Source organism: Girardinichthys multiradiatus, chromosome 20 (genome assembly GCF_021462225.1).
Source record: "Girardinichthys multiradiatus isolate DD_20200921_A chromosome 20, DD_fGirMul_XY1, whole genome shotgun sequence".
In the NCBI taxonomy this organism is placed as follows: domain Eukaryota; kingdom Metazoa; phylum Chordata; class Actinopteri; order Cyprinodontiformes; family Goodeidae; genus Girardinichthys; species Girardinichthys multiradiatus.
The window spans coordinates 17,422,288-17,450,198 of record NC_061812.1 but is presented as its reverse complement, the minus strand read 5'-3'; the positions used below and the strand labels follow the sequence as shown (position 1 = coordinate 17,450,198).

At 38.6% G+C, this 27,911-nt stretch overlaps 1 protein-coding gene across 4 annotated transcripts in view; it reads left to right on the top strand.

Annotated features, from left to right (window-relative positions):
- The first annotated feature begins 5,166 nt into the window (after nucleotides 1-5,166).
- itga7 (integrin, alpha 7) overlaps nucleotides 5,167-27,911 on the top strand; it is a 41,939-nt gene continuing 19,194 nt past the window's right edge. For 3 of the 4 annotated variants that reach the window (XM_047348274.1, XM_047348273.1, XM_047348276.1), the window contains exons 1-4: nucleotides 5,167-5,661; nucleotides 25,494-25,621; nucleotides 27,411-27,490; nucleotides 27,634-27,889. In XM_047348274.1, the coding sequence (XP_047204230.1) occupies nucleotides 5,444-5,661; nucleotides 25,494-25,621; nucleotides 27,411-27,490; nucleotides 27,634-27,889 (682 nt within the window). In that variant the 5' untranslated portion in view covers nucleotides 5,167-5,443. The remainder of the gene's footprint in view (nucleotides 5,662-25,493; nucleotides 25,622-27,410; nucleotides 27,491-27,633; nucleotides 27,890-27,911) is intronic. The other variant, XM_047348277.1, reaches the window with a different exon arrangement.

The following is a 27,911-nucleotide window of genomic DNA, read 5'->3' as shown; positions in this document are numbered from 1 at the left end:
ATTATTTATACATCCAGCTGTTTTATTTTTAAAGTAATCTTTTAATTTTACCAAAATGCTTTTTCTAAGTGGAAGCAATTTTAACACTTTGGAGTGGCCCAGCCAGAGTCCAGACATGAATCTGATAGAGAATCTGAGAAGTAAGTTAAACATTAGAGTGATGCCTCGGAGGCACTACAATCTCCGGACCATCACCTTATTCTTTAACTTTTGAAATGCCATTTGTTAATAAAATGTAAATTAAAAACTTTCAGTAGCAATCTGATGAAATTAAAATAAAGCTAAATATGCCAGGGGTATAAATAATTTGTGCACAATTGTACATTTTATCCTCATGTTGTTTTTATTTGTTTTTTTATTGCTTGACTAAGATCCAATTCACCTGTCCAACATCCTTATATTCACATGTTGATGCAAACTATTGCTTCACTGAAATAAATGCACAGTATAGCTGCTAAAAATAAGCAAAGCCTCAGAGTTTTCCAATTAAAGAACAATCTGAACAGGTGCCGAGGACAGACAGCTGTTTTTAAATGATCCCATAAGGACAGCAGGGGGCAGACAGAATTTAACTCCAGTAGCTAGTTCATAAAACCAACCAAATCACATGAGAAGATTTTAGCCTCTTGTTAGAAGAAGCTGGTGTAATGATGCTGATATCCCGAGACACTAATCTTGAGGTCATTCTTTTCCTTCTTAATCTGCAAATATTTTAACATAAGTCCTATTTGTTGCTGATTTCTCAGCAAAAGGATACTAACGGCATTTTATTTTGCTCAAAACTATATGTATTTGTTTTATTTATTAAAGTGGTCTACATCCTTATTTTTAATATTGCTAAAAAATAAAATATGGAAAGGACTAAAGTGATTTTAATTTACTGAAAAAAAGTTTACTTTTTCCTTGCTGGAGACATTTATTTTCTCAGTTTTCAACCTAAAATTAGAAACAAATCAAAATGTTGTTCTTTAATTTTACAATAAAACAAATTCTGTGAAGTTGGTATTTATACTTTTTTCTTTTAAAAAGGGTCAAGTAGGTTCAGCAGCTTTGGACAAGATTTATTTAGTAGAAACTATGACAAAAATGGGCTGCACAGTTGGTAGCACTGTTGCCTTGCAGCAAGACGGTCCTGGGTTTGACTCCCGGCTGGGGGTCTTTCTGTGTGGAGTTTGCGTGTTCTTGCCGTGCATGCGTGGGTTCTCTCTGGGTACTCCGGCTTCCTCCCACAGTCCAAAAACATGCCTGTTAGGGTAATTGGTCCCCCTACATTGCCCTTAGGTGTGTGAATAAATGTGTGCATGGTTGTTTGTGTGTTGCCCTGCAATGGACTGGCGACCTGTCCAGGGTGTACCCCGTCTGTAGACTGCTGGAGATAGGCACCAGCTCCCCCGTGACCCACTATGGAAGAAGCGGTAGAAAATGACTGACTGACTAATGACAAAAATGGCTCTTTAGATTGTTTCTTTAGAAGGTTCTTTAGAAGGTTGCTGACCCCTGATCTTACTGAACAGAGGTGAGCATAATGACACAAACAAACAAATAAAAACATTTTAATAGAAATGAAGACAAATCACATTAAGGTGAAAAAAATATCTTCAACATAAACAAGAAAGCAAGAGTCTAAGCCACAACTAAAAAGTCTACTTCAAAAAGTGGCAAGAGACAGAAAGTTAATTTAATCAGAACTATGGTAAACTGGTCAGCCTTTTCACTCCAACAATTCATGAATGCTCCTTTAACATATTACAAAGCAGTTTACACCAAACAAATGCAACCCATTTTTTTAATTTAAGTTTTAACTAAATGTGAGAAAGACGTCCTGACAGCATGGTCCAAGAATCTCACCTGTTTGTGTGACTGCTATGCATCTGTTTGTGTGAGGTTTATTGAGGCAAACAGTTGAAGTGACACACCGACAGCTGCACACTGACTGACCCAAGCCAAACAGAGCTCAGTCGCTTAAAAGCTGTTTTTCTGAGTATCACCTCTGTCCCCTGGGCCTGGCTGTCCCTTTTACTACCTAATGTTTCTGTCCTCTTTGCTTGGCTACACTTCATGACTGCAGCCACAACTTTCCAACTCTTTTAAATCTAATTCTTTGACATTTGTCGCGCCTATTATTTCTGTAACCTGCTTTTAGGTTTAATGCAATTATTATAGCTGTACAGTGTACTGCAAAATTATTTGTTCCCATTTAACCTTTTTTCTAATGTATTTCATGTGCTGGACCAACACAAAGTAGCACATTATTGTGAAGAGGATGAGAAATGATAAATGATTTTCTGAACACCAATCTGAAAAGTGTGAAGTACATTTGTTTTCTGCCGCCTTTAATCTGATACCCCCTAAATAAACTCCAGTGCAACTACTTGTCTTCAGAAGTGATCTAATTATCACATATTGCCCATCTGGGTTTAATTTCTCATCAGTATAAATTCAGCTGTTCTGTGAAGGCCTCAGAGGTTTGTTAGAGAACATTAGTAAACAAAAGGCATCATAAATACTAGGGAACACAGCAGACAGGCCAGGGATAATATGGAGAAGTTTAAAGTAGGGTTATGTTATAAAAGAATAACCCATTTCAGATAGCACTGCCCAATCAGTCATCTGAAAATGGAAAGAGTATGGCACAACTGCAAACCTAGCAAAACAGGGCCTTCCACCTAACTAACAGGCTGGGCAAGGAGAGCATTAATCAGAGAATCAGCCAAACCTCTATGATAACTCTGGAGGAGCTGCAGAAAATCACAGCCCAGTTGGGAGAATCAGTTTAAAGGACATTGTGAAACAAATGGCTGAATTACCTCCTCAGTATGCAGTCAAGTTCTGCACTGGCCTGGTAATGAGCCGTATACAGGTCCTTCTCAAAAAATTAGCATATTGTAATAAAGTTAATTATTTTCCATAATGTCATGATGAAAATTTAACATTCATATATTTTAGATTCATTGCACACTAACTGAAATATTTCAGGTCTTTTATTGTCTTAATACAGATGATTTTGGCATACAGCTCATGAAAACCCAAAATTCCTATCTCACAAAATTAGCATATCATTAAAAGGGTCTCTAAACGAGCTATGAACCTAATCATCTGAATCAACGAGTTAACTCTAAACACCTGCAAAAGATTCCTGAGGCCTTTAAAACTCCCAGCCTGGTTCATCACTCAAAACCCCAATCATGGGTTAGACTGCCGACCTGACTGCTGTCCAGAAGGCCACTATTGACACCCTCAAGCAAGAGGGTAAGACACAGAAAGACATTTCTGAACAAATAGGCTGTTCCCAGAGTGCTGTATCAAGGCACCTCAGTGGGAAGTCTGTGGGAAGGAAAAAGTGTGGCAGAAAACGCTGCACAACGAGAAGAGGTGACCGGACCCTGAGGAAGATTGTGGAGAAGGGCCGATTCCAGACCTTAGGGGACCTGCGGAAGCAGTGGACTGAGTCTGGAGTAGAAACATCCAGAGCCACCGTGCACAGGCGTGTGCAGGAAATGGGCTACAGGTGCCGCATTCCCCAGACCTGGGCTACAGAGAAGCAGCACTGGACTGTTGCTCAGTGGTCCAAAGTACTTTTTTCGGATGAAAGCAAATTCTGCATGTCATTCGGAAATCAAGGTGCCAGAGTCTGGAGGAAGACTGGGGAGAAGGAAATGCCAAAATGCCAGAAGTCCAGTGTCAAGTACCCACAGTCAGTGATGGTCTGGGGTGCCGTGTCAGCTGCTGGTGTTGGTCCACTGTGTTTTATCAAGGGCAGGGTCAATGCAGCTAGCTATCAGGAGATTTTGGAGCACTTCATGCTTCCATCTGCTGAAAAGCTTTATGGAGATGAAGATTTCATTTTTCAGCACGACCTGGCACCTGCTCACAGTGCCAAAACCACTGGTAAATGGTTTACTGACCATGGTATCACTGTGCTCAATTGGCCTGCCAACTCTCCTGACCTGAACCCCATAGAGAATCTGTGGGATATTGTGAAGAGAACGTTGAGAGACTCAAGACCCAACACTCTGGATGAGCTAAAGGCTGCTATTGAAGCATCCTGGGCCTCCATAAGACCTCAGCAGTGCCACAGGCTGATTGCCTCCATGCCACGCCGCATTGAAGCAGTCATTTCTGCAAAAGGATTCCCGACCAAGTATTGAGTGCATAACTGTACATGATTATTTGAAGGTTGACGTTTTTTGTATTAAAAACACTTTTCTTTTATTGGTCGGATGAAATATGCTAATTTTGTGAGATAGGAATTTTGGGTTTTCATGAGCTGTATGCCAAAATCATCCGTATTAAGACAATAAAAGACCTGAAATATTTCAGTTAGTGTGCAATGAATCTAAAATATATGAATGTTAAATTTTCATCATTACATTATGGAAAATAATGAACTTTATCACAATATGCTAATTTTTTGAGAAGGACCTGTATCTGAGTCAGGTGTGTTGAAGCAGAGACACGTCTAAAAGTTGCACGACACTTAAGATGCCCCCTGCTGGATTAATGGGTGTTGAATACAAATGCATTTAACACTTAAATTGTTATTAGTAAAAAGTGCTCTGATTTTGTACTGCAGTCCAGCTTATTTTTCATTACTTGTGTTGTGTTGACCCAGTACATATATGTTCCTACTCCACTTCCCAGAGGACCTAAAGGGGATGAACTTTCTTGGATCACTGTGCACATTTCGTTTCTGTTTTGTGTCTGGGATCCTTTCCAGATCACTGCAGCTAAAAGTGAGATGTCAGGACTTTCAAGTTCAGTGTAAAAATAAGTCCTTAGTTATATTTAGCTGTTACCTTTTTGACTCAAGACTAAAACTCTTAGTTTTTCTCTTTTTATGTCACCCAGCTTTACAAGCACCTGCAGCAAAGAGGTGCGGAAGAACACAGCATGGACTGTGTGAGCTCAGCAAAAGAAACAGTCAAGTGTCTTTATGTCCTCTCCCACTCTGTTCAGTAGCCTCCAAGTGTCCTGACAACCTTGCCTGGTATTTTGGCTCAGGTCCCCTGAGTGTTGATGTCAGCTGAGTGGAGGAAAGGAAGGGGGGAGCGAGGGAAGGGAGGAGTGGACAGGCTGAAAGAGAGAGGGAAGGGGGAGGAATGAGCGGACTATTCAAGGCACTTGTCCTCTGTCTCCCTGTGAGCATAAAGGAGGGGGAGGCGCACATGCATTGAGAGAAGCCCACTTGCATACACACATAGTAGTAGCAGCCGCATTCTCACAGCCTGCTCTTCAGACTGACAGCAGCAAACGGAGTTGAGAGCCAGCACAACAGAGAGAGGAGGCCAGAGGGCTGGAAACAAGGAAGTCATCTACAGAGGACAGGAAAGAAGAAATTTACTCAGGATCTGCTGCTTTTTCAGCAACCTGGGAACCACAAAAGGAATCTCCCATCTGCTCTTCTTCAACTAAACTTTCTCTGCTGGAGGACCTGCTCTCTGTAATGGCAGCCCTGATGGGACACGAGGACTCGACTTCCCACTCATCTGTCCCCTCTCATCCTTGTATGTTCTTCCTTTGGGCTCTCTCCACTCTCTTGAGTCAGGTCTGCTGCTTTAATCTGGACACCACTCACACACTCCACAAGCTGGGGGACCGGGGCACCTTCTTTGGTTTCTCTGTGGCGCTTCACCAGCAGCTTAACCCCGAGCCTCAGAGCTGGTGAGTGTATTGATGCTGGGATAAGTTTGTCCTGTGTGACCATGTGTGTATTCCTCTTCAAAGTTTGAACATGTGATTTTTTTCTATTTTCTGCACCTGCTTTTTTACAAAATACCCCCTTAAAATCACCAGGTTGTGTTTTGCAGTGTAGTCAGCATTCCTGTGCTGCATCATAGATAAATAAGCCGGTGGACTGAATTAAATGAGAAAGAATTACAGTAAAGTGGATGAAAGTGGGCTTAATAAATCAGCACAGAGGATGTGAGTGCTTCAAAATATCTTAAGATGAAATTTTCTTCAAGCAGCAGCAGATCCTGGACAGGCAGTCAAAGTCAGAGAAGTGCCTCTTATTGAGTTTACATCAAAATTTCAGTAATTTCGCTCTAATTTAGTATTTTGATGTGTCTTTGAGACATAAGCTCTGTTCCTGCCCCTCTAGAAATCGTGAATAAATTATGACAACCCTTCTGGTTGTAAATCTTTTGAAAAGTTTGCTGCAGGACATTAAATGATGGATAGCTCTCCTGAAGCGTTGGCATAAATAATATCAAAAGGAATCCAGATTGTCCACTTTGTTTGTTGCTAGATTAAATTGTGCAGTCAATAAAATCCTGCTTCCTGCAGCTGCAAAAATGTGATCACAAACTACTGCAAGTTTTAAATGTTTCTTCTTTGCAAGTTCCGATTATTAGACATATTTTACATTTGCACATGATTTTATAACCTTTGCGCTTTTTTGAGTTTAGAACTTTGTTAACTTAATTTAATGAAATAAAATGTGGAAAAAAAGTGTAGCAAAGTATAAAGTAATGTAAAACATTTAATGTCAAAAAGAAAGGGTTTTACGCAAGGGGAATTCATGTTCTATAGGGTCTTGTTTTGTAGCTCCATATTTAACTGACGGCTCCTCAGTTTACTCTTGCTGCAGTCTTCCTGACGCCTGGTGAGGCGGGGCCAGTGACATCAGGCAGAGTCATGTCACTGCTCTAAAAACCTGCTCGCTTCTATGCCAGTTTTACTGTAACTACTATTAAAAACTGACTGGAATAATAATGTAATGTATGGCTCACTGTGGTGGCCTGCAGCAAAGAAGAGGGATGCCTCCAGAGATCTGTGCGTCAGTAGTATTGGTGCCAGGAGGCAGTCAATAAATGGGATGATGCACCAACGGGAAAGCGAAGTAGAATGAATAATGTTTGCTTTTAGTATGCAGTTACATCAGTCTTTATATTTTGAGTACTTATGATGATTTCATCTCCGATCTGATTGGAGTCTGATGGCATTCTGGGCTGAAGCCAGAACTTTAGAGTTAATCTGTGCTCGGTGCCATCTCTTTAAGGTACAGGATTGTGACTATGCATGTTCTTGGAAGATTTTGTTATTTTTCATGGTTTAAACTAAGGCTGAGCAAGTTTTCTATTTTTAATCTGCAATATTAATTATTAAAGGCATCTCTGGAACAGTAAAGCACAATAATTTTCTATTATTAAGGTGATATTGATTTATTCATCAAATCATCTTCAGCACCTGCCAGATCCTACTGGGTTGGGGGATAGTAGATGGAGGCTTTGGAGCAGCATGCTGAAGACACCATAAACAGGTCGGCAGTCCATTGTAGGGCCTAGGCAGACACAAAAAAGACCACCAACCATGCACACACAAAACAATGGCACTGAAGAGATATTTTTAGTCAATAATTTAATTTAAACAACAATTTAAAATGGCATGTGTCATGAACCTTTCCTTACCAATTGTGCTTGAACTTGTGGCTCAAAAATTAAATTTTCGTGATCACAATTGAGAATGGGAAAAACTAAACAGCGTGAAATTAGCATAAAATAGCAGAGAATAAAGCCACATGATGTTTGGGATCCTGAACACCATGGCAGTAATAAACAGAAGATTTATCTGGAGATTTATCTGGTGAGGAGGCGGAAGTCGGGATAAATGTTTTCTGAGAGCAATAGCTTGGAGAGCTAACAAAGTGGTACAATATTAACAGTATTGTAGCTGTAAAAACTTTATTCTGAGCACAGCATCCATTATGCCACCCAGAGTTTTCACACTAAAGGTGTTTCCAAGAGAGAAACTGTTTTCGGTCAGTGAGGAGGAATCCATCCACTTCCCCTGTTTACTTCCAGGGAGCTCATTCAAGTGCGTAGATGATATTTACTGCAAAAGTGCTCTTGAAATCATTTTACTGCATAAATAAGCAGCCAAACATCTATTCAACGCATTCCTATTAGAAAGATATTTTTTGCCAAGAGAACAATGTGTTTTCTGTTAATAGTCATAGAGAGTTGCAGGTTTTGTGGTTGCAGACAGTATGTCATCATCCATAAGGGACAGTGTCTCCAAAACGAGTGTATGTGTGTGGACTCTGTGTTGCCCTGTGATGGACTGACAACTTGTTCAGGGTCTGCCCTGTCACTTCCCCAGTGACTGCTAAACATTGAACAGTTGTGAACCTTCCCAGGAGTGACCAGCCAACCAAAATAGCTTCAAGAGCACCATGATGACTCATTCAGGAGGATGAACTCAAAAGCAAAAATGGTATCTATAGCAGCGTTCCAAGGCAGAAACCACTGCTGACCCAAAAGAACTCAAAGGCCTGTCTCACATTTGCCAAAAAAAAAAAAAACACCTTCACAGTCCACAAGACCTGGGAAAGTATTCTATGGACTGAGACCTAAGTTGGTATTTTAGGGAAGTATGCAACCTCATATGTCAGGTGTCAACATTTTAGTAAAAGAAGATCATACCAATAGTCAAACATGCAGCTACTCTGCCTCTTTGGGACACATAACTTAGTGTAAATATTTTAATTATGTATAATAACAAAAAGGCATTAGGTTTAGGGGGCGATTCCAGATTGCTTTGGATAGTTGTTTTCTCTTAATAAATGAAACGGTCATCGAAAAACTGCTTTGTATTCACTTAGGTGCAAACACTTCTTCCCAGCACTATATACAGTAGCTTTTCTAAACTCAAACTGAAACAAGTGTTTTTATTACTTTAGAAGGGCTAAAATCTTTCATCACCAACAGCAAAATAAAACATTATAAACCATTGTTTCATCTTCATATAAGGAGTTAGAAACCTGATGAGATGCATTATTCAATTAGCAAACAATGCAAATAGTATTTCCTGCTTAACTAATGCATTTCCAAGAAACTTATAGCACTCTAACTATGTTAATGCAGTTCTTATTTTAGACCATTTTAATGTTCATTTTTGTTGGAACAATCTGCCTGAAACATGCTGAAATTAAATGCCGTTGAGTAATTTTCTTTTTGTATCAGGAACGTTGCCTTTGGCCATTCTGTTCCTGCTTCATTGTGGGTTTCATGTCACCTGATTCAATAGTGAATCTGATATTGTTGCTTTGATGCACCGTTCTGTGCTTAGTTATAACCGGATCACACAACTTGAATTATTGAATTATTTCAAGGGTCTGTGCTGTAACTCTTTATTTGGCTTTTTTATACCATGGAAAGACAGGTCAAGGCAATTAAGACTCCCTGTAACACAATGATCTCATATTTAGTCTTAATAGGTCCTTGCCAGTGTCATGTCTTGAGGAAATAGCATTCCCTTCAGATAGCCTCTGTCTGGTATCATGAACCTGTAAACCTTTCAACATTTGCTATTTTGGTTGTTGTGATACAGAGACCCTGAATCTGAAGGGGCTTCTGCTGCTGCTGATGGCAAACTGAGGATAAGACGAGAGGGCATTTGAGTTATGTGCTTGTTGGCTATTTATAATGACATGTGGAGAGCTTCCGCTTATAGTTATCTTATGGGAAAGGGCAGGGAAGCTCCTGAGCTTATTCCCTTTACCTACATTGTTTCCAAATTCAGCTGCAGAGGATTTTATCTTTAAAGTAACATATTAAACAATAAAGAGTAGATAAGCATGCAAGAAGTGTTTAAACAACAGTTGACTGTAATTACATGATGAAGCATGAAGCTTTACTAATTTTCCTACAAAAAGTATTTTGTAAAAAGTTTTTTTCTTTAAACACAAAGCATGTAGTTAATTTTTCATCATAAAACTTTAATAAAGTTTCTGTACGGGCAGTTTGGCTATGCTCCAACCATACAAGTCACAATTAATCTATTATTGTTTCTTGTTGAAAGATATGTGACTATTCGTCCTTATCTATTGGCATATATCTCTCCTCTGACCCCACCTTGGTCCATTTACATTTTCCAGCCAGTTTCCTTTCTCTGAGCACCTTTTCAATAGTTTTCTAACAGAATTGTTAGATTTTGATTTATCTCAAGTTTGGCTGTTAATTCTGTGGGCTTAAAATTGGCTGTGCTGCATTGCTCTGAAATGGGCATAAAGGTCTCCGGTTGCAGGGAGGTTCATGTTTACACATGGACTTACTTTGGTGCCTCTGCTGGCATGAACACTCTGTCTCACTCCCTCAATGGTCTTGTGTAGCCAATGTGGTCGTAGACATGTTGTCTGGAGTTTGGTGTCATTGGCTGAGTAAGAGTCTGGGACAAGAATTTCTGAGCCTGAACTAATCTTCTCATTAAACCTCAGTTCTCCATTAAGAATAAGACCAGTGGATAAAAGGGAATCCCAGCTGTCTTCCCAACACAACAAGTGCAGTCAAATGAATAAAATAAGAAACTGCTGGAGACTGTCCCTGCAGTTAAAGGGCAAGAAGCGGTGTGTACACTGGGCAGGTCACCAGTCTAACACCTGGCCAACCATTCACACACACCCACCTACCTGGAGAAAACCTGCATGTACATGGATAAAAGTGCTAACCAACATTTGTCACCCAATCACAGAGCATTATATACATATTAAAACTACTATAGCCAATTAAAGCTGTTTAAACTTCTAAGAGCCTGTCCAAACTAATATGGACATCATAAAGCAGCAAAGATGATTTTTTTTTTTATAAACTCCCTCTGGTTGCTCATAAATCACTAATTATCAATCTGTCTGGTCATTTGTCATGTCCTGCACAAGCTTTTATAAATGGATCTGGCATTGTGTAACCACATGAGCAGTGGGATGGAACGCAGGAGGGTCCATTAAGTGTGTGTGAGGTTCTCAACTTAGGTACATTTTCAAGCATTGCCTCCAATGCAAAAGTTATTTATGACTAAGGAAATCTAAGGAAATGCTTAATAATGTCTTCAGAAAATACTGTACAATTATAATACATTTTACAGGGAGTTTGAGCATTTTAATGGACTTTTATCACAACAATGTTTGAAAATACAATAAAGAAAATCCACTTTGTACATGGGGTAAGAAATACATTTGTTCACTGATTTAAAGTGGGAATAGAAAGTGATGAATTGGAGCAGAGGTGAAACGATCCAGAGTCACTATCACCCCATCTTTACCATATACTTTATAGAGCTATGCCTACTGAGACGATCTGTATAACTATCTGAAAAAGGACTGTGTGCAATTCTTTTCTATCTCCCTGTTGTTGAGGAAGCTATATTGGTGGTTTCAGTTTTACAGTATTTTACAATGAAGAGCATTAAAAAGGCACACATTTTCCTCATTTTCTGTTTTCTCTGCCCTTTTGTTTGACCTAGAGTTAGATTTTAATTTTGTAGCAACATCACAACCGCTGACAGTAATTATTGTAAGTGATCAAAAACTGCTGCCATTTATTTTCTGTTGAACAAAACACATCAATACATATAAATGGGGCCCAACAGACCTGCCTCACACAGCCATAGCACAAAGAAGTTTCAGTATGCTGATTTACATTAGAATAGGAAGACTGAAGCTACTTTTCATCCCTGGTTTAAGAGTTTAAAATGACCTGTACCCTCATTTCGCTCCTCCTTTATTTCAGTCCATAATGTTTGTGCTGTTCTGTCTTTTACTCTCCTTTTTAGTTGGTCTCATGGTAACTGTCGTGCTAAATGTATGAGCCGTTGTGCTGCTTACATTTAGGGGCGATCAGAAAGAGCGAAGCATCTACATTCTCTCACACGCGATTAATGTCCTTTCTACCTCCCACTTACTCTCTGTCTATTTAGCATTCTTCCATTGCTCCACAGAGCTGCCCGGGCTTGGACAAAAGCTCAGTGGGAAGCTGGATCAGAGCTTTCAAGAATATTGCTTTGCGGACTACATGCTCACTGAAAGCACAGGGACAATCTGCAGATTCAGGGGAAAACCTACAACTTAGATGGAGGGGCAGAGAAAATGGAAAATTTGAACCACATCAAAAGAGCAGAGGCTGATTCTGATGTGTTTTTCAGAAGCAGTTAATGTTCTGAGTTTATATGAGAATGTTCTGATTTAGGTCTTTTCTTGGTATATTGTTCTCTCAGTTAATCATGGTTGTCTGTTGAGGTTTGGTTCCAGCTTAGCTTCCACACTATCTTCTCTTTTTCCTTTGAATATCATACGATCCGTATGTGGGGGAGGTGTCCAGGATCAGATGGGAAGGTGGGTGGATGAATAAATAATTGCAAGGTTGTCTTCAGATTAAATAAGTGTGTCTATACTTGTTTCTGCAGTGAGGCATTTGAGCTGAAACTCATACTGACGCAGTTTAATCCATCAGCCGATGGTAGCTTGACTGGGATCTGATAAAATGAAAGACACCAATTAATGACCCAGTAAGAACGGAAATTACATGGGAGGTGGAGGTTTTATGTTTGGATATATTAAAGAGATCTAGGGTCTGATTCTTCATAATCTTCTTTGAAAATAATCAATCACTTTATGGCAATATTTTGAATACATAAATAATTTAAACTGATGTCCTTTGCAATGTTATCATCACTAATATCTTATATAATTTTTCCAGCAACTTTAGGTGGAAGTGACTGATCTTGGACTGCATCCATGCAATAGATCTTCTGTAAAAATAATACTCATTAACATTTTATGTAAAAGTTACATAAAATGCACAGGTTATTAGATTGAATTAGATTTCACCACAGAGGCAATAAAATAATGAATTTATTGCTCTCACATGCTCGCTAGATTTGATTATGCTTTTATTCCAACACCTCTGGTTTGCAACACTACAATGGCTGCAGTTTCGGACAACTGAGGATGTTATATATATATATATATATATATATATATATATATATATATATATATATATATATATATATATATACATACATATATGTATATTACATACAAAATAAGAGAAATTGCATATTTTCCTCTGCAGAGTAAATATTTTATCAGAAAACTATACCAGTTCTGTATATATATATATATATAATATATATATGAACTGTCATTCCTAAATACCCAACATATATTCAATTGATGAGTTATAAAACCTAATCACCAGTTGAGTGTAGTCAGCTAATAAAATGCCGACATTAAGAAAATGTCTTGAACAGAATCTGTTCTGGCATTAAACGTTGAATCAGGACATCCCTGCTTGGAGAATGAGCCTTTAAAATTTTGATGCAGGGTACACAACAAATGCAAAAAGTCAGCAAACTTGCAGTGAAAATGTATTGAAGCAAAGTCTTGGTAACTACTCTAGATCATTATCAAGACAATTTCCATAGCAATTTTAACAGTATGTTGTAGTTTTATTGTTTGCTGCCTTAGAGCTGTTTGTGTGTGTCCATTGTTATTACTTTTGCCAGAACAGTATGTCAGTATTAATGCAGAACCAAAAGATAAAACTTTAAAAAAGAGTGAATTTAAGACACCAGATATTTATGGATCGATCAATAGATGGATAAGTGGATCAGAACAGAGGGATGGGGTGGGCTTATGTCCTCTTTAGACTTCAGACCTAAGGAACAGTCATTACTCCATGCCTGAAAATGGATCTTCATTTATTGATCAGTAGAGCAGCTGGTGTTCGTGGGGGTTAGTAAACACTATTAGGCAGTACAGATGGGGTTACAAATATCTTTAAAGAGTGAAACATTGTGTTTTTTGACTTTTTCCACTTTAAGTCTACTTTTCCAGTAGAAGTGTAACGCCTTTTTTAAACTAAGATGCTGCAGCATTTGGGATACCCACAAACTAATCATTTAGGCAGGAAGTTGAGTCACAAACGTGGGCAGTGAAGCACAACGTCCCAGAGGATTTTGTCCCCAGACAAGCAGCTGTTTCTGTCTCTTGCTTTGACTTTTTATGATTTGTCCATCAGTTTTTCTTCTGTCCACAGTAGGAGAGAATTGAGATGTTAAAAACATGATGATGCATGGTTTGGTCAGCCCATTGTCAGCTGTTGTTTTCCCATCACTGGAAATAAAACAAAGAACTGGTGTCAAGTGTGAAAATTGTGATGTTCTGAAACAGATCCCATTTCATTGGGAGATGTGTCATTTCAGTCCATTGTTGGACAGTAGGTTGTTTTGTAGTTTAGACAGATTTTGTTTTTAAATTAAATGTATTTAATAAAAAGAGACCAGTTAGGTTTGGGCTGTATTTTCCCTGTACCTGGTTTCTGGCATCCAGAATGGAATTTAAAACATTAATAAACAAAATGATAAAAATAATAATAATAAAAAAAACAACATTGCATTTAACCTGTTCAAGTAACACATGGTTGATGAAATTATACAGACAGCTCATTTGAAAGACACACATGAAGCTCCACAGTGGAGGAGAGCCAAGGCTATGCAAGATCCTACAGATCTGACAAACATTCCTATACTTTATGTAACTTTCCCAACTCAGAAGATGTTTCTTTAAAATATCACAGTGTTGAAAATGAAAAAATTCCATATCTAAAATGTTGAATGCCAATTTGCACAATGATTAATTAATTTAATTTGTATGCTTTGTGTATTACCACACAAGAACCAATTTTAGAGAGAATCATTGTGAAAAAGTAAGTCTTTGCAGCCTCTCTTGAAGGTTAATCTCTGCTAAATCTAACATTTCTCATTTTTCTTATGCTTGAAACTGACATTTTTATTGGGTTCTAAAGTTAAGATTTTAATTTGAATAACCTGAGATAAAAGATTTAGCTTAGCCAGCATGTAACCTTTGCCATGCATCGATACACTGTTACTGTCAATGGTCTACAAGCCCCTGTTAAATGCCAGGTTATTATGATGGGAAATGTGAAATAGACCAGGATAAATCATTTGAAAACATTTCCACATATAACGTGACATTTATCCTGTCCAGTACGTTGTTTAAGCACAATCTGATTTAATTTCACTTCCTTGGTTGGTGTTTATCAGCATGACACATTTCACTTAGCAATATGTGCCCATTCTACATTGGAAAGGTTCTCCATCTCTCTCAGACTGTGAGCACATCTGTTGTCTACAGTCTTTATATGACCTCACAGATTTTCTGACAGATTTAGATCTAGACCATTTAACAACCTTAATTTTCCTCTGATAAAGTCTTTCTCATGTGGACATAGATTCACTGTGAAGCTTTCAAAAATACACCTGAAGGTTCTGGACCAAAACTAGCTGTTTTTTTGACCTGTTTATAATGCCTCCCCCATTGCTATATTTTTCACTGGAGGACAGTTGCTCAAAGCATGATGCTGTCACCACCATACTTCACTGTGGGTCTGGTGATCTATTGGTGATTCAAATTCAAATTCAAATTTGTTGGTACTGCTGGCCTCTTGGTGACCTACTTGCCGAGTTTTCAGTCTCTTCAAAAATTATGGTGAAAATATCCAGTTTGTGGAATGTCTCTGTTGTCCAATATTTTCTCAGATTATTAATGACTGTCTTCATTGTGCCATGGTATACAAACAATGCTGTGGAACCTTTTGTACCTTATATATAATTTTTCAAATGAGCTTATGCATGTTTGTATGTATACAGCTGCACTCTTATTATTTTCATGCTTGCAAATGTTTTTAACTTAATGTGTGTGTATCCAGGTCAAAGGTCAGTGGTTGTTTTGGGATGACAACAAAAGGTCTAAAGTACTTTTTGTTCCCATGCGGACTGTTTAGAGACAGTGTGTACAGAGGAGCAGATTCACACTACTGTGGGATTGACAGATGGCAGCGATCTGAGCACACATTAGGAGGGAGCAGCAGCAAAAAGAAAGAAAGTAACCTTTAGAAGTGGTGAGGATTGGTTTGATTCAGCTTTTAGGGAATTCATTATCCAATGAAAACCCACGCGGGAGCATTCCAACAAACGGCTTGGTTTTCTGAGAAATACCTGCATGGTTTTTGAACATTAAAATCATAGGAGTGAAGAATCCCCTTGCTTATTGAAGATTAAACATATTTTTTGGCCCTAACCCAGATGATTTCAAATAAAAAAATGTTTTGTTTTTCCTGATTTTGAAGTTAAATCCCAATAATTTCTTTTCATAATCTTAGAAAAGTGCTTTGAGTTGTGCAAAGAATGTGAAATAACTTTCTGCAGATGTTTCAGTGTCTTTAAGTGATTTAAATGTTTTTAGCTGTTGGTGACTGATTGTTTTGATAAAACATCTTGGTAACAAGAAGAAGACAGTGTTGTTTGTTTAGCTTAAGGGCAGTTTGACCTTTCATCGTATCAGACAGATTTTATAAAAAAAAAAACCCCACATAGTTGAGAGTTTTTTTAATTTCCCTTAGATAAGAACATGATCTGGCAGAGACACAAAAACAGTTCATTAAGATTTATGTGTGAGGTGACTTAATGTTTTGAAATCAATCAACATGCTCCTTGTCTGTATAAACAGAATATGTCTAAATCATTATGTTTTTGTTGCTGATCTCAGGGAAGTGTCTCCTTAAAGTGCTGGTGCAAAGATGTGTAGGGGGTTTGTAAGTGTGTGTGTGTGTGTGTGTCGGGGGGGTGCCTTGGTGGGGGAGGGGTCATCAGGACTGTCAGGAGAAAGTGTTGGGGTCACTGCACATGCTCCCCTCAGTGAACACATCTGTGTGATGAGCGCAGCGTCATGGACGTCGATGTTGTTTTTACGGTGATCAACTATGAAAACAAAGAAGTGTACTGTGGAGATGGAGCAGGGGTTAGAAATCATGAATCAAAGCAGAGGCCAGGGAATTTATTTTTATTTTTTAAAGCATACCCAAAAGAAGTTTCTCAGTAAAATACTACCCCTGCATGTACACAAAAATCCTGATCACTTATGCAAACAGTAAGTTTAACAACCTTCTTTGGAGCTAGAGTTTAGATTATGCTGCATTCTGTGTATCCTGGAAGTCATCTGAATGCTGTCTCACCTCATTTAGCCATGTTTATGTTGCACATAAGAAAACTAGTAGTTATTTTCTAACTAATATGCATTTATTCCAGAGATGCCCCAATCAGGCTTGCCTTAGCTTATACCAGTTTCTGTTTTTCTTTGCGGCCTGACAATTGAAATTTTGGGTAAAAAACTACCCTCCACTAATCGGGAAAGCCACCAATCCACAAAAAAGAAATGACATAGAGGCAAAGGTTCAAATTAAATCAGTGTATCAATAATTGTTGTTGTTCTTTCTTATTTTTGCATCAGTTCAGCACCTACTTATGTTTCAAAAAAATTGAAAAGACACTAAAAACTATGTGCTTGAGCTTGAGTCTGCTGTGTTTTTATTCACTTGAAAATCTATTTGGCAATGCATACTTTAAGAAAACGACATTACAACATAAAAAAGTTGTACAGTCAAAAGAGGAATTGTTTTTGTCCTATTTATATAATATTAAACATACATATGTTTCCAACTAGTGAAAAGGATCAGCTTTTGCAATTTCAGTGTCTGCAGCTCCATCCTTTATGAAAGTTTTGCGCAAACGGTCGTCAAAAAAGTTAGGACGCCCGTCAACAGCCTGTTCATTTTTCCAACATATTTTGACATATGTATATGTAGTATCAATTTTAACAATACTGAAAAAATTGTAAAAATGAAAAGTAAAAGTTAAAATTAACAAAGAAAAAGAAAGAATGGACATCTTAAATGTTCTGTAAAATGAAATAAAAATGCAAAATGCAACTTCTCGTCAAGAATAAGTTAGAACCCCACATTTGGTCCAACTTAAAATTGGCTTTAGTCAAACGCTGTCATATCACATTGGCTGCACACGATTAGAACATAGTTACTCACAGTTGCCCTGCTTGAAGATTTCGTTTTTGATCCTGACTGTGAGTGAACTCTATAAAACTTAAAGAGTTGCCTTAAGCTTTCAGAAGGAAGATTGTAGCCGCTCACCAGTCTGGTAAGGGAATTAGCATAAGCGATGAGTCTAAACTTGAATAATTTGGGCACCAAAATAGAGGACATATTTAGCATAAACCAATGCATCATCAAGGAAAAGAGCACACAGCTGACAGTAAGGAACGGGGCAAACCTTCCTCAGAACAACGTCAGAGGCTGGTAGGTAGAAGAAGCATCTCCCAGAAGTTATTTAAGCCAATGGGGTTCAGACAGGCTAATAGGAACTAGGGTGTCTGGCCGTTTTCATGAATCAGAATACATCTGTCCGTTTAAAACATTTGTTTAATGTGTAAAACAAAGTTTATTGTTGGTGTTTATTTATTTTTTAATCACTATCTCTTCCTGAGATAAATGAAAAAATATCAGCCATCAAGATAAGAAAATGACTTTTGAAAGAAGTCACTGTTTTACTGTTTGTTTTAGAAGTACATGGCTCAAACCCCTTAAAACCAATTTCATTGCAATTATTATCAACTTTCGTCATTAAGAGCAGTGAACATGGAAACATAAACTACTTAACATCAGTTGGTCAACATGCTCATTTTGGCCCTATGAATATGCTCATATTATTCTGGGTAATTGTGTTGCTGTGTTTAAATAAACCTCTAGACTTATTTTAATTAGTTGTAAGATACAAAGAGGTGAATCACTAAAGAAAGCCCCAGATGCTTAATCTAATCTTTGTCGTCATCCTGGTGCTGTAATAATGAGACATGCTCACACTGATGCTGGTACCGACCCTCAAGGATCTGGGTTCATGTGGGTATTCCACACACCACACACACTCACCATGCAGTCCATCTCAAATGCGGATTTACTGAAAATTGAGTTTAGTAACGGGGATCGTGATGGGATGGTGTGAGTCAGCACTAAACAATGAGTTGGCTCAGGCTTTGCAAAAGGGCAAATAGATGAAAGCATTATTCACCCTTGATACTTTAGGACAGGTGTACATGTCTGTGTGCTGAACTGCAGCCACATTAGCTTATTTCATTACCTCTGCTCACATGAACTGGTTTTAAAATCCCAACCCGCTATACCCTATTGTTATCAATAAGAGCCAAGCAGATCTTGGTACTGTAAGGAACTCAGCAACAGCAATATATAAATCTAACTTCAAATTTTTCGTTTGTTTACATTCCTTCTTTATGAATGTTCTTGTCTAACATCTACTATATTTGTATGAGATGAGCTTCAGTTTAGCTTCAAATAGACCAGTCTTCCCTGCAACAGGTAAACTGCAGAAGACAGTCAGTGGTGCAATCTTACTCAAGTTATGTGTTTAACTGGCCCTGACTATTACAACTATATACAGTTGATACAAATGCTTTGTAACATAACCGCAAGCTGGTTCAGTTAATGCAACAGTTGCACCGATTTCTTAATTTGTCCTTCATTAAACCTGGGATTTTCTGATTGTTTAAGCTTTTCAAAGCTTATGAATAATTGCTTGTATTGATTAATTTGATTTCAGCATCTCCTTAGCAACAATTAAAGTTAGTTTTCCTTTGAGGAAAACTTAAATGATAACTGAAATAATAACTTTAGAGGATTAATTGTTGATAGCATCAAAGCAAAAACAGAAACAGAATTTGCGCTCTCCTCCCAGGGTACACTAAATGCAATGTGATTTGAGACTGAAGTTGAGAGGAGAAAGTTGGGATTTCTTCCAGACACTGATGAGAAACTTCTGTTAATGGATGCTTTGTTAAGCTTTGACCTGCCAGTACCGATTTTAGCTAGCTTTGATTTAGCTAAAATTTGCTGTTCGAAATCAAATTTTTGAATTTCTGACCAATCAAGCTAGAAATCATCCAATTCCAGTCATTGGTCAATTTCTTTTTGGATCTCACATCTCCTCCATCATTTAGCTCCACTAAAGAGTGTCAACGTTTGCTGAATTAAATATTATAAAATATTAAATATTCTTACATCATCCTTCACTTCCGCCTCTCTGTCTGCTCAGACGCTTTTCTCCTAAGCTCCCTGCTTGCTTGCATTCTTTTACTCCTAAGTTTTTATCTCTTAACCAAAATTACGGAAATATTGGACTAAAACAACTTCTTACCAGCGACTCCCAAGGATTATTATTATTATTTTTTATTTTTTAAAGGACTTTGATGTTTTTATAATCGAACTCGAAAGCAGGACAAGTTGACGCCAGCTAATCAGCACAAAATGCATCCCTTCACCACAGAGGACTTCTACAAACTTTTACAAGAAATTGGCTGTTTTGGAGATGAAAATCCACTGACTAGAAGGGAATGTGGAGGTGAATATGGGGTACATCAATGATTCAACTCTGCCTGTGATCCCAAACAGTGACAGCCAGCTCAACAACTCAGCGGGCAATCCGAACACTGAGAATAAACCTACCGGCAGACCCCCCTGCATGTTTTAGGGGCATGCCCAAAAAATCAAGGTGGACAACTCACTGGAAGATCTCAGCAATTAAGTAAATTAGAATGGCCAGAATTACAGAGAAATGCCCCCGTTTCCCCTGGGAAAAGGAGACTTCGACAACTGGAAATAATGGAGTTCCCTCCAGAACAGATTTGCTCCACTACAGAATGAAAACCAGGAAAATGATTCATCTTCTGAGAACAATAAAAGGTTTGAGAACAACCTTCATTCTAAACAGTCTTCTCCTAAGCTGCCAGAGAAAAAGCGCCCCACCGGACCAAGAACCCTAATAGTGGGCAACACAGCTGTGGATGGGATTAAAAACTTCTGCAACAAGAAAAACACAGAAGTTATGATTGGTACCAGTAACGTGGTGTCCGATATTTCAGAGAATATTATTGCAATCACAGAAAAGCGCCCATCTCTAGAAAACCTTATTATACACTGTGGAGCCATGGATGACGTGGCTAAGAAAAAATCAGAAAGACTGAAGGAGGATTTCACTCGTCTTCTGAATATTGTTGGAGGTCTCAATATTAATATCTCAGCGGACCCTTTGCACCGATTTTCTGTGGAGATGAGGTTTTTTTCCAGACTTCTGATGATTAATAAGTGGTTGAAAAAAACATGTGCTACTACATCTGTGAACTTCATCGATAACTTTAATATTTTTTGGGAAAAAAGACAACACTTCAAGCAAGATGGTTTCTGTTTGAACAAGCCAGGAGACAGATGTCTCACATCTAATCTCTTCTATTCAGTAAATAATCTGCCAGCAGCTTCAACCTTCAGCAGAGAACATGGAGTATCAACAACAATGATAACGCTGCCACCAACAGCTCCAGCAGAAACAATCAGCCAGTTGGCTGAAAAAGAGAGGTCATCACAAAGGGTCTCCCCGTCGAAATCCACAGGAGAAGTGGAGCCCCCCATTATACCCCCATCCCCCCAAACCCAGACCCAGACCGACACCCCTGGTAAACCCCCATCACCCAGAACCATCTCCCCACTGAGCCCGCTTTTTGCTTTACTGGATTCTGATAACATGAAAGGAGCTCTTAAAATCGGGACCAAATGGCTCTGACATCTTCTCCATTCAGTGGCCGAGGCCCTACTACTAAACCAACATCTTCCAAATGCCGCAGACCTCCACCACCTCCTAATCTATCTCCTCCTAATCAGGACCTTCAAATAACTTCTCTGTGATACAGTCTGGGCCCCAGTGGTAACTCTATCAGAAATGAGCATGTCCAGGAAAAACTTGGGCCCCAAATAGGAGATAGTTGTAAAATCTCTGTGCTTATACGTGACAGAAAGAAGAAAGGCAAAAGGATAAGAGACATTAATAAACAATCAACAAAAGCCATAAACCATCAGGTACAACCAGACACAGAGTTAATATCAGCAACTAAGTCATATAAACTGCCTTTATTGAACATTAGATCTCTGTCAGGAAAATCTTTTTTAATCAATGACTTCATTACTGACCACGATCTTGATGTTATGTTTTCAACAGAAACATGGTTACATGAATTTAATGAAGCTGACATTCTGATAGAGTCGACGCCTCCGAACTACAATTTTCTTTGTGAGAGCAGACGGCAAAGAAAAGGTGGAGAGGAGCCACTTTGTTTAAAGATTTATTAGAGTGTAAAAAAGAATTTCTGGGCAAATTTGACTCTTTTGAATATTTGGCTCTCCGGGTAAAGAGCCCGGTCCGAACCATGTTCTTGGATATTTACAGGCCTCCTAAGTCCAAAACAAACTTTATCAGTGATTTTAATGAGCTTTTATCTGTGATTTGTGTTTATTATGACCGTTTAATTATTGAGGGAGACTTCAACATTCACATGGACAATCCTGAAGACAGAAGTGGAATAGATCTACATGACACTCTTAGAAATTTTGGTTTACTTAACCTGTTAAATGGTAAATGGACTGAACTTATATAGCCACTATACAGACCACTCAAAGCGCTTTACACTATAGCCACATTCACCCAATCGCACTCACTAACGCTCACACATTCATACACTGATATGCAGATCGGTAGGCAACTTGAGGTTAAGTGCCTTGCCCAGGGGCACATTGACATATGGCAGAAGGAAGTTGGAATTGAACCCACAACCTTCTGATTGCAAGACAACTACTCTTCCTACTGAGCCACAGTCGCCTCACAGCAAACAGCAAACGCACAAACAGGGACATATTTTGGACTTGATCATCACTAAGGGTCTAAACATTTCCAAGGTGTTTGTAACTGATGTTGCTCTATCTGACCACTTTTCTGTTATTTTTGAAAGCATCATCTGCAATGGCTCCGTTTGCCAAAGAGACATAATAAGAAAACGCATCTTTAAGGACGGTGCTGCTGAAACCTTTAACCAGATTTACTCTTCTACCTCCACTTTGCCCTGTAACACTGTAGATGAGCTGGTAGAAAACTTTCATTCTAAAATCTTGGACATCATTGATTCAATTGCTCCAATTAAAGTGAAAGTTGTTTCTGGGAAGAAAATGTCTCCATGGAGAATTGCTCCACCAGTCAGAAGTGAAAAAAAGGAGTGTTGAAAAGCTGAACGCAGGTGGCGAAACACTGGACTCCAGGTTCACTATATTATCTATAAAGAGAGACTATACAGATATAACCTACAACTGAAAAATGCAAGGGAATCTTTCTTTTCTGAGATCATCAGCAAAAACATTAACAATGCTCGTGCATTATTTGCCACGGTCAACAGGCTAACAAACCCTCCTGTAACTTTAGCATCTGAACTCCACTCTACCAGGGCCTGCAATGAATTTGCTAAATTCTTTACTGAAAAACCCAAAAGATCAGAGGGGCAGTCAGCACATCCACATCAACTCCAGTACCAATGTTGTCTCCAACTAGAACTGATTTTGACAAAATTTCCCAATTTCACCAAATAAACTACAAAAACTTAGAAGAAATCGTACAGCAACTAAGCTCTTCTTCCTGCTGTCTCAATGTTTTACCCACAGCTTTCCTTAAGAAAGCTTTGCCTGTAATAACATCTGATTTAACACAAATAATAAACATGTCCCTTTTGTCAGGTGTTTTCCCCCAGGCCCTAAACACAGCAATTATCAAACCTCTATTGAAAAAGAGCAACTTGGACAAGCTGCTACTACAGAACTACAGGCCTATATCTAACCTCCCCTTCATCAGTAAGATTATTGAAAAAGCTTTGTTTCAGCAGTTAAACAACTTCCTAACAATGACCAGCCGCTTCGATGTCTTCCAGTCAGGCTTCCTCCTCACCTCAGTACAGAGACTGCTCTTGTCAAGGTGTTCAATGACATCCGTATAAATGCAGACTGTGGAAGAACCACAGTGCTGGCATTATTAGACCTTAGTGCAGCATTCAACACTGTTGATCACTCCATTTTATTAGAGCGCCTGGAAAACTGGCTCGGCCTTTCTGGTACAGCACTCAATTGGTTTAAATCCTACTTGAAGGACACAGACTGTTTTGTGTCAGTAGGTAACTTTACATCAGAGACCACAAAAATCACATGTGGCGTTCCCCAAGGGTTCATCTTAGGGCCCCTCCTATTCAATATCTACATGCTCCCCCTAACTCAGATTTTAATAAACTACAATGTAAGTTATCATAACTATGCAGACGACACACAGCTATACGTTACGATGTCACCAGGTGACCATGAACCCATTCAAGCGCTGGGTAAATGCTTAGAAGAAATCAATGCATGGATGGGCCTAAATTTTCTTCAGCTGAATCAAAACAAAACTGAAGTAATAATCTTTGGACTAAAGGAAGAGCGTTTAAAAGTTAGCACACAGCTTCAGTTATTACAGCTAGAAACCACCAGTCAGGCTCGAAACCTGGGTGTAGTGATGGACTCAGACCTGAACCTTCAGAGGCACCTAAAGACAGTAACAAGGTCGGCCTTCTATCACCTAAAGAACATCTCCAGGATTAAAGGACTAATGTCTCAGCAGGACCTTGAAAAACTAATTCATGCGTTCATCTTTAGTAGAATTGATTACTGTAACGGTGTCTTCACAAGTCTGCCAAAAAAGTCGATCAGACAGCTGCAGTTGATCCAGAACGCTGCTGCCCGCGTCCTCACCAGAACTAAGAAAGTGGAGCACATCACCCCGGTTCTAAAGTCCCTACACTGGCTCCCTGTAGCTCAGAGAATAGAGTTTAAAATACTTCTGTTAGTCTATAAATCACTGAATGGCTTAGCACCAAAATACATTACAGACTTGTTGTCAGTGTATCAACCACCCAGACCTCTCAGGTCTTCTGGCTCAAATCTACAACCAGAACCAAACATGGAGAAGCAGCTTTTAGTTCTTATGCTCCACTAATCTGGAATAAACTGCCAGAAAACTGTAAAAGCACCAAAACCCTACGTTGCTTTAAATCAAGATTAAAAACTTATTTGTTTAGAGTGGCCTTTGACTGTGCCATTTAGGCATGATTAGTTCCGTTTTCAGTCCAATTTTCCTTTCATTTTCTTGTCCATCACTCTATTCTCTTTATTTTACTTTTTTAAATTATCTTTGTTGTTTGATTTTATCATTTGATTTGTTTTTCTGTGTCTGTATCTCTGTTTATTTGCTTTGTGATTGTATGTACAGCGCTTTGTGTCTCGTTGCTGAAAGGCGCTATATAAACAAACTTACCTTACCTTACATATAGCATGAAAATGTCATATGTATGGAGTAATTACTGTTTACCATATTTAGTTTTTAGCATGTTGTCATTAGTGCTTTACCATTAAGAAGTGATATTCCATATGATTCATGCTGTGATCTAAGCCTTGATAAAAGTTTAGATTGTTATCGGATTTGATTACATGTTCAGCTCTTTCTTGTCTCTGCCAATGTTTACTGTCCTCGCTTCCATGCATATGCTGTGGCTGATGGTGTTGAAGGGGAATAAAGCTCAACGCTGGGTTTTTAAATAGCATCCTTGTCCGAATCAGCCATTCCTAATATGGCAGAGTCCAGGCACACTGGCCCAAAAATATCATCCACCCCCTCATTGGAAATAAAACTTTTCTGTGCCATGATTGTAGAGGACGAATTGTGATACAGTTATGTTAGAGGTATATATAGTGCACCAAAAACTCACAAAACAAATCAAGACAGCCCAAATGCTGTAATGCACATTTTCCAAAAAGGGTTTAACAGTTTCACTTCATCTGTAGATGACAATAAAAAAGCCCGAACTTCAGGTGGATTAAAATTCAAATGCCTTTTTGAAGAAAATAGCACAAAAACATGTAAAATTCTTCCTTTTTTGTTAGGATCTTGGTTGGAGCTCCACAGGCAGCAGGGCAGGGTCAGCTGAGGGGAAGTCAACCTGGAGCCCTTTTCCGTTGTCCGATCACACCGGAGGAGTACGATTGTGAGAGGGTCGATATCGATGGAGACGGTGAGTTTGTACTGTCATCTTGAAAAATTCATCCAGTAATTTATAAGGTGATCTACAAGCAGCATATTTGTTATTTTCATGGTAAAAAATTAAGGCCTTTTACCAAAATTATTTGTATGATGTCATTTGTGACAAATTATACTTCTAAATATTTGTTACGTGTGAAAAACATGTAAACATGCACAGTATCCTAGGCTCTGTAAAATTATAATATTTGGAATTTTCTACTGAAATAAGACAAGCAAACAAGCAGTAAACAAATAATTTTAATAAAGTACATAGGACAATGTAAATAGGGATGTCCCAGACTTTTGCCTCTGATCCAATCCGTGTTGTTAAATTGGATGAACTTATATAGCGCTCGTTTAATTATGATGATCACTCAAAGCGTTTTTATACCAAAGTCACTCTCACTCAGCCGTGCTTACAATCCTCAAATAACTATACATCCATATCCAGATTGATAGGTAGCTTGACATTAGGTGTTTGCCCAAGGCCAGATCACCATGTGGTGGGGGAAGCTGGAATGGAACTCACAACCTTCCAATTGCCATCAAACTACCCTTTCATCTAAGTCACAGCCGCTCCATTAAGGAATATGCATTTGTCGACTAACTCACAGTCCAATATGTCATTAAAATTGATACCATGTTTATTAAGTAAATTTCATTAGTACATTTCATCACTATTACCAGGGTCTACATTAGTGATTGCGTCACCCTTTACTCACTCACCAATGAAATCATCAGTCTCTAATATCCCTTTTCTTGACAGTTTGTGATATTTTGTTCACTGGATTTTGCACAGGTCAGGATAAATATGCTGCTCTAGAATACCTTAACTCCATTAAAGGAGCTTTAATTGTGTCCTGACAACATGTCACCCAAAACAGGCATAGCTTCATAATTTATTTCCAAACATATAACTGCAATACAGTTTTCAAGCTGTGCATTTAGAAATAAGCTGTAACGTTGTTAGAAAAAGGTATGCAAAAGAGCACTGCTGTAGACGGAGGTGGTCTGTGCGCCCAATTAGATAGTGGACGGTGTTTAATTGGACTGAATGTCTGAACAATGTCTGAACTTCTCTGTCCAGAAGTTGCTGTCATCGTCTTCTTCTTATTCTTTGTCCATTTTATTAATCACATGTGAGCTATACTGTGCCACACTGCCCCTGCAATTACCACTGGTATTGCCCTGTTTTTTTTTTATTTGGATACGCATCAAGAAGCTCCCTGTGTTAAGTATAAATGGGCCTTAGGGGTACTAAATGTTTGGAAAAGATTTAACAGCAATAGTATTGTTTAATATTGCAGTAATGCCTTTAGTTAAGATTAACACACACTTTTCCTAAATCTTTTTCATTAGCAGTATATTTTTATTGTTCCCTGCATCTTTAGCATTCTGATCATTATCATCTATATGATGTTTGTGTATCAAGAGCAGCGAGGGTCATACTGGCAGCAAGCAAATCATGAAGGCATGTCACTTAATGTATTATATCCAACCCAATGAGGCATCCAACCAGTCCTTTGTGATATTTATAACTCACAACTCTAGTTCTTTTCTTCACTTTTTTAGTGTTATTTTTATGGCTGCAAGAGGTAATTGAAAGTACATCTTAGAATGCAAATCTTCTGACTTCCCATTGAACTGCAGCCAAAGAACATCTCATTTTCAGTAAGTCATTGTCTAAAAATGCTTTCTGGGTCCAATAGCATTCAATGTATAACCTGAAAACCATCAACACTGACACTGGTGCTGACATTTTCTTCTCTGTTTTTATTTAGTAAGTCTCGACAGAGAGAGCAAAGACAACCAGTGGTTGGGAGTTTCAGTCAAAAGTCAGGGAATTGGAGGCAAGGTGGTGGTAAGTATTTTAAATATTGAACATGATTTCCATCAGTGCGGAGAGCTGTCATGTAATTTGGCGAAAGCATTTAGTTTTTTTTCTTTTAAAACTAACTGAGCCAGATTGAAATAACAAATGTCATATATTCTGTTTCTCACAAGACCTGTGCTCACCTATATGAGCTGAGACAACGAGTCAGGCAACCTTCAGAAACTCGGGACCCAATCGGACGCTGCTACGTCCTGAGCGATGACCTGACGAGGCGGGATGACTTGGATGGAGGAGAATGGAAGTTCTGCGAGGGCCGACCGCAGGGACACGAGCAGTTTGGTTTCTGTCAGCAGGGCCTGTCTGTCAGTTTCACTCCAGACAGAAACTTCATCCTATTTGGAGCTCCGGGAACCTACAACTGGAAAGGTAACTTGTCAAGGCAGCGTTT